The sequence below is a fragment of the Camarhynchus parvulus genome, chromosome 18, assembly GCF_901933205.1.
Source record: "Camarhynchus parvulus chromosome 18, STF_HiC, whole genome shotgun sequence".
Taxonomy (NCBI): domain Eukaryota; kingdom Metazoa; phylum Chordata; class Aves; order Passeriformes; family Thraupidae; genus Camarhynchus; species Camarhynchus parvulus.
The window spans coordinates 11,961,741-11,975,550 of NC_044588.1; the positions used below are offsets into that span (position 1 = coordinate 11,961,741).

The 13,810-nt window shown below is 38.7% G+C and overlaps 1 protein-coding gene across 9 annotated transcripts in view; it reads right to left on the reverse strand.

Moving 5' to 3' along the window:
* Positions 1-3,163: 3,163 nt before the first annotated feature.
* The window catches only part of SPAG9 (sperm associated antigen 9), a 61,618-nt gene continuing 50,971 nt past the window's right edge, over positions 3,164-13,810 (reverse strand). For 5 of the 9 annotated variants that reach the window (XM_030961790.1, XM_030961789.1, XM_030961791.1 and 2 more), the window contains 7 exons: positions 12,707-12,855; positions 11,484-11,655; positions 10,417-10,530; positions 8,703-8,741; positions 7,667-7,843; positions 7,164-7,301; positions 3,164-4,321 (listed from right to left, as the gene is read on the reverse strand). In XM_030961790.1, the coding sequence (XP_030817650.1) occupies positions 4,206-4,321; positions 7,164-7,301; positions 7,667-7,843; positions 8,703-8,741; positions 10,417-10,530; positions 11,484-11,655; positions 12,707-12,855 (905 nt within the window). In that variant the 3' untranslated portion in view covers positions 3,164-4,205. The remainder of the gene's footprint in view (positions 4,322-7,163; positions 7,302-7,666; positions 7,844-8,702; positions 8,742-10,416; positions 10,531-11,483; positions 11,656-12,706; positions 12,856-13,810) is intronic. The other 4 variants (XM_030961792.1, XM_030961793.1, XM_030961797.1 and 1 more) reach the window with 1 other exon arrangement.

The window sequence follows — 13,810 nt, forward strand, 5'->3', positions numbered from 1 at the left end:
CAGTGAGACTCATGGGGAGGGCAGGGGGGTTTTGTGTCCCCAGCACAGCTTTCTGCACCCAGTGGGGCTCCCTCAGTCCCTGGAATAGCCAGGGGTTCTTAGGGACGCTCCTGACACACTGATCAGGACACACAGCTGGGACAAATGTGCTTAGAAAGGGGCAGGTGAGCTGGGAAAACATGAAACCCTGGCTCTGGCCAAGTGTTCTGTTTCTGCAGTCACCATGTCCTCATTATTCTCCCTTAAAAACACTTCACTTCCTTTGCTGAGCAGGAAGTAACCAGCGAGCATTTGAGCTCTGATGAATCTCTGCTAAAACAATTTTAAAAATAAATCTCAGTGGCAGCATCTATTTCATCTGTTATAATCTATTTCGTCTGAGCTGCATTAAACAGATCTCCAGATTTGTATCTTAACAGAGGAACAGACATCATAGCTTTTCTTCACAGCTTTTGTCTGAGCCCACTAGGAGAGAGCAGGACAACACTAGTCCCAGACTGATTCAAACACATCATTGACAATGACAATATTTGGCATTAGTGTAAAATCCCCAAAATTGTGTCTTCTGATAGCACCAAAACTCGGCAAAATTAACATGAGATTACAAAGAACACAATGACCCAATGCATGTTTCATATACATATTTATATATATTTCATGTACAAAGTTACATTCTGAACCTCATGGATTCAATAATAGAAATAAATACTGAAATAACTACACTGCTATATGAGCTCTTCTGCTCACAGAAAAGAAGCCTCAAGTTTTAACAGACAGCAAGTTTAACGCTGTAGAATCCATCTCAGATTACAGAGGCAAGTAAAATTGAGCATAAAGTGTCCAACAGACAAAACTTTCAAAAATTACAGACCATAAAATGTTTAAAATATATGTTTAAAAGACTGAGAAATGTGCATCAACAAAATTAATAAAGGAAACTTAATCTTGTTAGAGGGCGGGAGAGACATTTAGTGTATAGAAAAATGCTTTGAGGTGCAATATAGGTTGTTACAATATGGCATAACCCTGTTAGAAAAGAACATTTAATTTCCCTAAAGAAGAACTGTATTTGAGTTTACCATGTCTCATTTTACAGAGTGAGGCCTTCACAAGGCCCGCCTCAACAGGGCCATTTACAGAGTGCTAAGTCAGGTTTAATCCTTTGGTAACTTTTATAATACTCACATGGAAATAAATATTCAGTTGCACAGCATTTTTTAAAGACATACGTTCTTTAGAACAGTTAGTATATTAAAACAGATTAAACATTTGTTTATTACTAAGGCAGCCTATGATAAAGTGTCTACGCCCTGTCAACTCAATCCTATCCGGTACAGGAAGACCTTCCCAAGGAATGGACAATGCAGCCTCACCCTCACCACGCAAACACCCCTACCCAGGCAAGTCACGTGCTGCATATTTTGTGCTCAAAATGTTTCCAAGCTATTAACAAGCTGTAGATATCAAGAGATTAGCTCCTATTTATATGATGCTTTAATCACGAGTGTAATGCATAAACACATTCTTGAGACAGAGTTCAGGGTGTATTGTCATCACAGTGCCTGGGATTTGCGTGCTTTATTCACCTTTCAAAGTGACCTTAAGGGGAGTTTATACAGCCCAGCACACTGTGATGGCAACAGGACCCAACTAATCTAGTGTACCTTAGGACAGGGGATAGTGTTTTTAAATGAGAAATAGAGAGAAGTGCACATGCCTTTATCTACACCCATAGTGCTACACAGTTCAACTACTGTCTGCTTTAAAACTCTTCCACTTTTGGACAGAAGCAATCCATCATTCTCTGGAATATTTGGAAGGGCTGGCCCACTGAAGTGGCTAAAATGGCACAGTGGACCAGCTCCATCTGGCAAAAGACCAGGTACACACTTGCCAGGTTGCACTGCTCCAGCTGGAGCAGTAATGCCACTCAGAGAAAACAGCTTGTCTTTAATAACAAATTAAATCCTACAAAGAACCAAGGAACAGAATTGTGCGCTTTTCTTCTGAGAACATGAGAATGTGACAATCAACCAGTGACTAAAAAACTTTGGAGACTGTGTTTTCCGAAGAGAAAAAAAAATAAATTCAAGAAAATGGCAGGAAATGCAATGAAACGGCACCACTCACAGTGAAGATTCTACACAATCATAAAAGTTTAGACAGCATCTTTCTTAAGACATCCCATCATTTAATTCAGATGTGCTTCATGTTCAGTATACATGCCTATAAGTTTAAAATAGGTTTAAGAGTGTTGACTCAGGTTACTTTTGTATAATTGGTGTTTGTATAATTTTTAATAGGCTTCCAGACTTTATATTTAAGCCAAAGTACTTTTAAGAGTGACATTCAAGATGAATATGGAAAGCAAATTATGAACAACATGCTCTCATTGCTTTTGGCCTTCTGAAGAGAAAAATACTACCAAGATATTAAACATCTTTAATAAGGATTTTTACTACATAGTTCAAGTCCTAAATACATATTTACGAGAGGAACAGCTGTGTACAAAACATGTTGCTTAAAAGGTATTTATAGATATAAATCTAACCAATAGACCTGAATGGAGATTTTCTGGTTTATCAGCTATGATATGCATTTGAAAAAGCTGCCTAAATATATATTTACACAATAGACCTCAGCTAAATGTGTTCATTTTAAAAACTAAGAAAATATATAAACATATGTTTGTCTGATAGACCAGAACTGCTCCTATTGCATAAAAATGTTTAGGCAGTTTTAAAAAAGTGTTTCTATATTTACTCCTCTGAAACTGTTCAGTTCTCTCATATAATCAAGTTATTAAATTTCTCTGCTAATCTGAACAGCTCCATTCTTTTGGGGGTAAATGCTGGATGTGTATTAAAACCCCTCAAAACTTCTACTTTCCAGGGACTAAATTAAAGAGCAAATCTGGATTTTTAAATCTTCTGAAGTACAGAAATCATGAAGTGTTTAACTTAGGTCTGATACTAATGCAGAAATTTCAATGTAAAAGGAAGACCATCTTAAACTCACATTTATGGTTAAAAAAAGAAGGTGAGTAGACAGAATGTCAGCCTAAGATTAGTTTCTTGACTTTTGGTAATTTTCTCTGTCCTTGCATTACCGGATAATATTGTTGCTGAATTATTTATTTTTTTAACTAAACTGGGGTATGGAGCTACCAAAAAAAAAAAAAAAAAAAAAAAAAAAAGACAATTTGTACCTAATTATCTAGAACTACACTTCCTTTGATGCCTTAGGCATCACCTTTACAATCTCACTTGTGTAGAATATGTTTTTTTTTTCCTGTACACTTTCAGTCTTTCCTCATACTCTAATTGAGGTCTCCAACCTTCACACACACAGTGCCTTGGGCAGAGAAGATCATTCTAAGTGCTTAGGACATAAGGGGTTAAGAAAAGAACAAAACATATGCCCTGATTGAGAATTTTACAGTTATTTTCCAATTTACATCAACCTAAGAATATCCTTTAGAAACAGAGTTGTTCCATGTCAGGGAAATGGAAAAACATGCTCAAAATTGCTCATTACTGAGGGCGGCAGTTGTCAAACTTTAAGGTTCAATAGTGAAAATACGATTTTATTTAAATATTTTCATTTTAATTCCTATACAGCCTCCTCTTTGCCCCCACAAATTCTGAAGAATGTAACAAATTAAACTGTGTACAGTGTATGAGAAAGATTATCCAGGTTTGAAAACAAAAGCTGAAATATACAGTTTGCTTTAGCCTTCACAAAGTATTTGGATGAGTCTTAGTAATCCATCTTTTAATTTGTCCATTTTTTTCATACCCTGGGAATAACTGTTTTACCCAATGCATTATACAGTGAAATGAAGCTCAGCTGGAACAAAGCTGAACTCAAGTGAGACTACCAAAGAAGTGAACACATGAGATTGCTGTGGTACAGTCAAACTGTATCAGCTGCTCACTGTGGTGTGCACACCAGCTGGAGAAACATCTGATTTCCTCACACTGTTCCATTTAACACAGGTGCAGTAAAACAGCACAAGCTAATTCCTGTATAGCTGAAGTATGACAGGTTTCAATATAAAGTTAAACAGCAAAGAAATGCTTCAACATCATGTAGTGAAACTGGTTCACAAAAAAAAAAAAAAAAAAAACCATGCAGAAGCATTTTTTTTTGCTTCCCCCCTCCCCCCCCACCATTTTTAAGATCTCCAACTGGATCCTACAGGCTCACTCACTGCCACACATGACTTGCCACACTATCAAGTGACTCCTCTCAGCTTTGGCTACAGAAGGTTCAAGTGGTAGAGCTTCTCCCAGGAGTTCAGATTCTCCTCCTTCATCACCTGGAACAAAACAGCTTTGGTTGAGGCAGCCAATAACCAGAACAGCATCAACACCACATGCAGCAAGACAAGAACAAATGCTAAAAAGACAGTGTTGCCATATGTTGATATAAAAACATATTAAAGTCTGTGAATGTAAACTGAGCGTGTTGCATAATTATCTCAGAGCCCAGCATTCTGCGGGCGATAGTCTTTACTTCTAGCCCAATAAATAATGGCAGTTTCATAAGTATCCATATTCTACATGTTTCATTACTTATAACTCTTTAATGGAGAGAAACCTAATCTGCAAACTACCAGGCAGACATAGAGATGGTTTTGCCACTACAAAGTGTTCTGGGACAAACCCAAACATATAAATGCTCTGGGACAAGAGCTGTAATTGAGCACATGTGAGTCAACACAACATTAATGTCTATGGTCAATCTTTCCCACTCTTTCCTCCTGTTCCAGTTATTCCAGCTTGTCACAACTCTGCCCACAGTGGCAATGACAGCTTTGAGCATATTCTCCATCATTGCTCTTCAAAAAGAAGAGCAGTTTTGTAGCTGTACCTGAACTCTGGGTGACAGCAGCTGACTGGGACCAAAGGTGACACTGAACTGTCCATGGACAGCCAGGACCATCAATCCAGAAGGTCTCTTTAATCACAGGAAACAGGAACTGACCTACACCTTCAGGAAGGTGCCAAATCAAATTTTGGCTGGTGTTCTGGTTAGACTCCTTTGGAGGGGCTGAGGGAGCTAAACACAGAGTAGTCCCAAAGTTTGCTAGGCTCATGTGGCACTGGCTGGGCTAAGGCAGCACTGGCACCCAGCTCATGGCTTTGCCATCACGCCAAAGGGACAGCAAAATGAGCATTTGGAATGTGGCTGTTCCAGCTGCCCTGCGTGACCACAGCACTTCAGCCCTCACTGCACTGTGGCACAGAACTGTCTCCAATCCTGCCTCTCATAGGAAATCCAACACAGTCACCCCAGGAACCTGCTTGTCACTGATTAGTGGGATGACAGTATTTGGGATGGCCTTCCTGGGTTTTCCATTGTAATGGTTTATGTGGGTTGTTTTACTGTTTGGTTGGTTTTGAAAGACTACAGACAGATTTAGGCAAAAGGTTCAAAAGCAGGTCTAAGAGTTGTGACACCTTTTTATGCACTTTTTGTCAAGGTATCCAGTTGCAGATTATAAGCACAGAATCACAACAGTTCTCACTTTATTTCCCCAAAGACTTCAATTAAAAAGAAGATACATGTTTATACAAGAAATCTTTTATGGGCTAGATCATGCCAAACTGCCATCCAAGAAAAGCAGTGATCAAATAGCAGTGATGGGCATGCACAGTGATCAAATACCATCGGCATGCAGAGATAAGTGATCTACTTTCCCACTCAAAAATGACTAAATTTTACACTGAGTGTTCTTCACTTAACATGACTTGTTTTTAGTCAGTCTGCATATTTAAGTAACTAAGGACATGTCTTCCGGCAGTTTGAGACAGAAGATTAACCTGACAAAGAAAGACTGAAAGCATTAACAGGAAGGTGGTACATGACTCCAAAGCAGAGTTTCAAATAAACCTTCTTACACAGTCATTCCTGTTATAGATGAGTAATTAGATGGTTGGCTCTCACAATTAAGGGGCAAATGTTATGTATATATTAAGAGAAATTTTGTAGATGTATAGTTATGTTACTGTAATATGCCCTCCCCCTTGCATTGGGATGGCCTTGGTAGCTGGGGCATTTGGGGAGGGTCGGCTTGTTACTATGGTAACACCTGATCATGTAAGAATGTGAACTTCACCACTAGACGGCAAAGAAGGAGTCGACTGATGAGACTTTGCGAGGGGCTAGAGTTATAAAAGACGGAGCATCCATTTTGCAGACAAGCACGTGGTGGTTGAGTCCTTTGCTCCCAGCACTGCATTTTTTCCTTATTTAGTCCTTTTGTTGTATTTTTATTAAGTGTGAAAAGTGCATATTATATGGCTCTATGCAGATATTTACTATATGTATTTAGTTGTATTGATTAGTAGTGCTGTATTAACATTTTAATAGTATGATAAATACAGTTTTGTAGTTAAAAGCTAACTTCTGTAGTTAAAATAGGAACTATGTAAGTGTGATATTTTTTTAGAAAGAAATTAGGTACTCGCACCAGATAGCAGCGACAGGACACCTAAATCTTTCAGAGATAAAAATGTATTGTTCTCTTATCAGAAGAAACTGACTTCTTCCTGCCTCGCTCAGCATGCTCAGGATCAAAGATGCCATTAGGATAAGGAGGAAGAAGCTGTCATGACCAGACCGAATCCTTTGTTTGAATGGAATTTATGCATCATGTATGGGATGTATGAATATTCAAAGGGCTATTGCTTTTAAGGGTTAATCCTTTGCTAACGCGTGTTCTTTTTCGGGCTTGTGCTGCCCAGAAAAAGGTACCCAGAGTCCGTAACTCTTTGTTTCTATTGTCTCATACTGTCCTAATTAAAATTGTCCAAATTATTATTACTCTAATTGTATTGCTATTTCTATAACCATTTTATTACTATTAAACTTTTAAAATTTTAAAAACAAGTGATTGGCGTTTTTCACAATAAAGTTTAATAAACCTTTGAAATTTTAAAAGTGACCATCATTTCTCACATCCCAAAGGTCATGGTTCATTGGGAGGAGGAGGAGAAGCTGAAGGTGTATCAGAATAAAAATACTTCTGCAGCGTATGGTAAAGACTGTATATACTGACCACACAAATGCACCTACTGCAATCACAGCAGCAGTTATTACGTGGTTAATACTCTTTCAGTATGAAGTACGACTCATTTAAAGCTCCGATTTCTTACCCATTCTGAAGTCAATGTATCCTTCTCCACCGCTTATCACCAACATTGATTTTAAGGGACTCTGGTTGAAGGATTCCTGGGCTTGTTTATCAGCTGTTAGATCTGTTCCACCACTACTCTGAGGGCAAACAACCTGACCTGGGTGAAAAACAGAACACTTATTTATGCCTTATCTCGGAGTAAAAACTTCTGTGCTTGGTCATTAGATGACAATGCCTAAAGCAGTTGAATGTCTTCTTAACATGCAAGTGCTCACTTAGCACAGCACCTTTTTCACAGAAGGAAGCAAAGTCCCTACTTGTGACCAAGCTCTTTTCCTCCCATTAAACATGGCTGTACTTAGCAATCGGACAAGCCTTGTAATTAAAATACATTGTTTCTGAGAGTACTCTTGCTATCTTTGACTAAACACTGTGTTCAACTAAGTGAATGAAGGAAAAAACAATGAACAAAAAATCCAAACCAAAAAACCACCTCTTTTGAAGGTGGTAACAAAACCTCACCTGGTACTGCAACGAAGAATTTCACAGCATCCCGGTGGCCGTGGAAGCAGAGCTGTGCATGCGCCATGGAACAGTAGGGTATGAATGTCCCTGGAGTCACTTTGTCACTGTGCTCATCTCCATACACACGGATCACACTCCCCGGACGGTTTCCAGAGCCTGCTGCTGATTTATTGGCTGTAAAAGAAGAGGTTGTTTTCTACTTCAAAACACAAATTGCTGGAGTGGTTATTTGGTAAGAAACCTTATGGTACCATCTAAAAGCTAAAGCCAACTTAGATAAAAATGAAACAGGAGGGCAGCAATGCCAATTCAAGACAGAGCTGGAAAGAAAAAGATTGCATGCTTCGTTATTTAAGTACATCAGAAAATGGAGTAGGACTCTTATTAGTCTAGCATAAACACCAGATTTCAATATCCTACTTTTGGGAAAAAATAATTTGTGACAGGATTGTGTCTTTCATAGAAAATAAGTACCTCTAATGTGTTTCAATATGAGCAAATGCCATGTTTTTAACATGTACTTAAAGACAGTTTCATTCCAACTAATCATAATGTATGCCCTTGCCAGCAAAAATTCTCTAGAAACAGCCACCTGTGGCCATGAAAGAGCTACCCTATTATCATTCTACATCTACATTTTACTGTGAAGTTTTAAAATACATTAAACCAGAGAAGTACTCATGCTAGACATACAAGCCATCTCCATTCCAAAGACTATCAAAGTAGTGAACGAAACAGTGATTTGTAACAAGACAGCAAATGATGTGGATTAATGACAAAGTTATAAGATGTGATATTACATTGGCTGGAAGAGAAAGTCTATATGAGAGTTCAGCTGCAACACAGGATGATATGCTAAACTGTTGAGCAGATTGGTGGCCATTTAGCAAACATAAAACTGCTGCAATGCAGTAACTGCAAGTGGAAAAACATTTAGGAACATACAAAGGGTAAATCTATAAGGAGTGGGAAACAGCCTCAAAGTGGCTATTATAAGCCTGAAAGTAGGTTTTGGTTCAGAATCTGCACTTACCCCGCAGCCCCAGTAAACGTCCCTGGTGGAGGATTACAGCTAGTGAGAAAGGAGGAAAGGGGAAATGGATAGGTATGACAGTAGAGGAGAAGGATTAATGAGAACCCACTGCTCGTATTTTGATTTTTGATAAGGTAGAGCTTAAAATTTTAGCTCCTAAAAAAACCAATAGATATTTAATTACCAAAGATTCGATCAAAAGTCACAAAGAACAGCATCTTACTATAGAAGTTCCAGTACAAAATAGACCACAAAAGCACTGTCACGTATTTTTAACTTTATTATTGATTAGCAACGTTTCCCCTTTCTCTCTTTCCTTGGCAGGAGGCTCCAGAATAATACAGAATGACTGATGTTTTCAAGTACCCTTTTGGAACATCATCTGCTGCCCTGCTACTAAGACCCAGGGGATTGAGAGATGCCACTGCTTATGCAAGGATGTGACTGCTTTATTACTATTTCTGACCAAGGTTCTCAGCCCCACTATCAGGCTACCCCCAAAAGGCTGTTCTGACCCACCACTAACCAACAGAAATGAAATGCAACTGAACAGCTTTAATAGGGACTTCTTCCGTTCACTCCTGGCTTAAAACAAACTCCTCTGGAAACATTAACTTAAGCTTGATGCAAATTAAGAGCTATCATTTTTGAAAGCATGATTTAAAGTGTCTCAAAATCCATGACAGGAAGTCTGTCCTTCCTTAGTACATTCATGCAAAAAAAAAAAGACAGTTACTGAATGGATGGACTATGCAATGGAACAACATGAGAAACAATGCATGTGTTTGCTGTTCAATAAAGCAGATACAACATAAAGAGTTTTCATTATTAAATCACCCTAAAACTCCACCTGTCAGACCACACTATTTTCTAAGTAACAACAGTACAATTAGGACTATCATAGGTCTGCATTTTATTTTCTGAAACTTCTGACCACCTGTTATAACTTTAGTCTCAGGCACAAGTGTTGAGGCTTTTTTTGTTGTTGTTGTTTAAATGCAATCAATTTACACAGAGATTCTTCCCAAGCTTTACCTACTTAAGATTTGGTTTGCCCTTGAGCTGTTCTTTTCTCCTGAGATTCAACTGCCCTCAATTAGTTTCAGCCTATGACAAGAGTCTGGGGTCTATTATGAAGCAAAAACCACAGTTTACATGATTGGAATGTGACCTGGATGTTAGTGCCCTGTTTGAATGTATTTACAGCTCCTATAACTCTGAACGTGTCCTTTAAAGCAGTCTGTGCTACTTCTGTTCCAGTCCTTTATATGCACTTTGTGATGAATTCTCAAAAACTTAAAGCCAATCAAATTAGCAACAACAATATCAACATGCTCAAATCAAAGAAAAATGTATTTTGTGATCACATGGCAATCAAAAATAACATTAATAAGAAAACTAATGATGTCTCATATAAGCAATAAACATCTATCAATGCTCTTAATACTCAGAACACCTCTAAGGCTCCAAAGTGTCCCTTTGATTCAAGCCAACTCTGCTCAAATGGCAGTACAGGAGATTCTGGAGATGTGTTATTTTCTCAGGGTAACTGTAACCACATACACAGATATAGGTGCTAAAGATCACACAGGCCTGATCTGTTCATCCTGGCAGTGAAGTTTTCTATCCATTAGCAAGCGCCTGAATGCTGTTTAATACTCTTTTTTATACCTACAGCATATTGCACAGTGCTATTCATTAATATTTTACTTACTTTCTGTTAATGGAATGGAGATGATGACACCATTTCCTGTTCCTACCCATAAACGATTACAAGACACCATAAGTGCTGTGATTCTCACAAATGAGAATCCCAGTTTACCAGTACCTAAAAACAAAAGATGCTTTTCATCAAAAATTATGAGCAAGAATAATTTTAGTTCTACAACAGACAATCTAAAATCCAGCTCCCAAATCATACAGACAAGTAATTCCCTCCCACTTATGACAGAAACAAAGTAGAGGAGCACATTTAAGTTGTAAAGATAACCCAGAAGGCTACAACACTGTAATTAAATTGAGAACCTGTTTCAAAAGTCTAACATTAGCTATGAGAAAGCAAAAATGGTCCTTAATGCTCCACAGTAAAATTTTTTGAGGCTTACCAGCTTTTAAAACCAACAAAAAAGTGAGCTTACAGATATAAGACAGTGGTTTGTAATCCATTTAAATTAATTTCTCATTTGTTAGCGGGATGGGGGGAGCAGAAGGCTGACACCAGCCATGTGCAATGCACAGCAGTGACTTGTGAAGGATTTCCAAGAGCCTAATTACCTGTATTTGTTGTGTAAGGTTTGTGGTCAAATTGCTCTTATACAGATATTAATGAAAATAATCAGAGACCTTACTAGGTTCAACAGCAATAAAAATTTCCTATCTTGAGGGGTTTTTTTTGAAAAATTAGGCAATTTTTCCAGGCAGGTAATAGATTCTTCCCATTTTTAGCTATAAAAAATTATATCAGTATAGAAAAAGAGAAAGATTGCAGCGTCTCTATTGGTGCCTGCCCAACTCAACCACCACTTTCCTCATTAGTTATGAGTTTTTAAGGACACTTTACACACCAGGTAAGGTCAACAGACTGTAACAGATGACCCATCATCCCCATCATGCTTCAAAGACTGACAGGCTTCTACTTCCAGATTCAAGTTTGCACAAACTGATTTTAACTGGCCTTTCCACACACCTTTACCCCAAATCTGCAGTAAGAACTGCCTGATCTCTAACAGGAAAAGGAAGCTGCAGACAGCAAGAATACACCAGTTTTTCCTGGGAACTTACCAAGCATTTTGCTTACATAGGGCTCAATGTCCACATCCTGCAGGTGCTGGTAGGTGTGGGCGTGGTAGAGGCGCAGGGTGGAGTCCAGGCGGATGGACACCCATACCCCATCCCCCACCCATGCCAGCTGCCTCACTTGGCTCTCCCTCCTTGGGTGGGCATCAAAGGACTTCTGTGAAACATTGGGGTTCAAATGAGAAGGTAAAACAAAGGGAAGAGTAAGAAAGGTTTCTCTGTTATTCTCATACAGTCTGAACTTGCAATTTTCAATCTAGCACAACCTCTGATTTGCAAGATCACAGACAGTGTTTAGCTCAGTTACAAACAGCATGTTATGCTCTAAAATTGCTGATTCCCTTCCCTGAGTGTGATCTCAAAGCTGTAATTTCCTACTCGGTCTTCATTTACACATCTCATCCCAGCCTGCTCCAGCTTGTCTCCCTTGAACCTGGAGCCTTTTTGGTCTGAGATCCTGCTGCCACAGCACATGGTACATGTGCCTAAAAAATGCCTCTCTTCCTTGTTCATCATGACTGACTTATAAACAAATAAGTCATGTGCAAAATACACACTATCCACCATCAAAACAATCAATTTCACTTTTATATTAACTTCATTTCAGTTTTCCCATATATATTTATAGTCTTCTTCACAAAAACAGGTCATTATTGAGTGACTGATATTTTCAGAAGAGCTGAGCAGCCACCCTCAAAGGCCTGGCCCATGTCTCAGGCCAATTAGCAGGAGCTGAAGCACTTATATTGCTCAAGGCTTGCAGAAACCTCAGGCACTTTCGGGTCTTGAGATGACAAACTAAACACTGCAGATAAAACACCAGCACACACACCTTGCATAAACTTTTCTCCAACTGGAAAGAGAGTACATTCCAAATTAACGCTTGCAAACCTCTGCACATGGGTGGAGAACAAAATGAGGCACACCCAGAATAAGCTGGGAGCTGGCCATACAAGCTCTGCACGAGCACACTTTCCAGTTTCTGGCCAGCCAGAAGTGGAGAACTAAATCTCCCAAAACTGGTTTCAGTAAGTGAGAACTTTCTCATCATGGCTTTAAGTCTTCCAAAACAACTATTTCATAAAACGAATTTGCGAGGTAGCCTGTTTCTGTACTGATGAAAACAGATGTTTCTGGAGTTACTCTGGAGTCCGAGCTGCAGCATTAAAACACAACATTTAATTATTTTAATCACCGTTGGAACTTACCTCTATTTTCATGGCCTTTGGTTGAACAACATAGATTTTGTTCCTGTAGCCACACCAGACCTTGTCATGTACCACTGTCATGCACCGGATGGAGTGGTGTGGCCGGCCCAGGTCCAAGAGGTGATAGTTTGACAAATCCCACTGACCATCTGCAAAAACAGGAAGAAAAAAAGTAACACAGGAACCTGTGTTTGGTTTAAGGAAAATTTAGAAGTACAAGCAACTATCTTAAAAGTCTAATTTTGTAAAGCATTGTAATAATCTGGGTAAATCTGTACAAGTTTATGGCTAGGCTCCTCATTAAACAAACAGCAACTAACATTCCAAATGTTATGTTTTTTAAAAAATAAAGTTGTACAATGATTCAGATTAAAAATCCAGCAAAACATTTTTAAATCAGCAGGTTACCATGTGGTACAGGCTCTGCTTGACTACAACCAGTACCTGTGACAACAAACAGCTTCCCACATAGCACCAGGCACCTGTTGCTGGGCTGAACATAAAGTGTTGGCCAGTGCAGATTTTTTTAAAATATGCTGCAAGGTCTTAAAAAAGGCACCTGAAATCTACTAAAAACGTACTAAATTTCATCATTCAACACCAATTAAAATTCTTCTGTAGACTGAACTAAGGCCACAGATCATCAATGACATTCACTAGAGAGGCTTAGGTATTGTCAACCACCACAGTGAGCTTTAAAAAAATAAACAAAACAAAACCACTAAAAACAACTTCATCCCAGCTGCATCTTTTCCAGTACTTGCATTAGTGTTGTGCAACCTTTTAAATTCTTTTAAATGCTGAGCACAAGGATTTAAGCATCACAAGGGAAAGATGAAATTAATAGGGTGGAAAAACCAGCTAATAGATAAGTTTCAGTTGCTCATAGTAAGACCTTCCCCTCCAGGTCCTATTTCTGGAGGCTGAAGAATGGAGCTAGTCCAGGAGCAGTTTGAGCAGAAATTCTGAAGGGATGCTTACAAAATTCTCACTGAAGGACTTGCCCAGAGACAATTTTTATCACTAATAAAACAGAAGACATGACTATTGAGCATAATGAAAATGCAAGAGAGATGACAATCAAAGCAGACTTTCATATGGCGT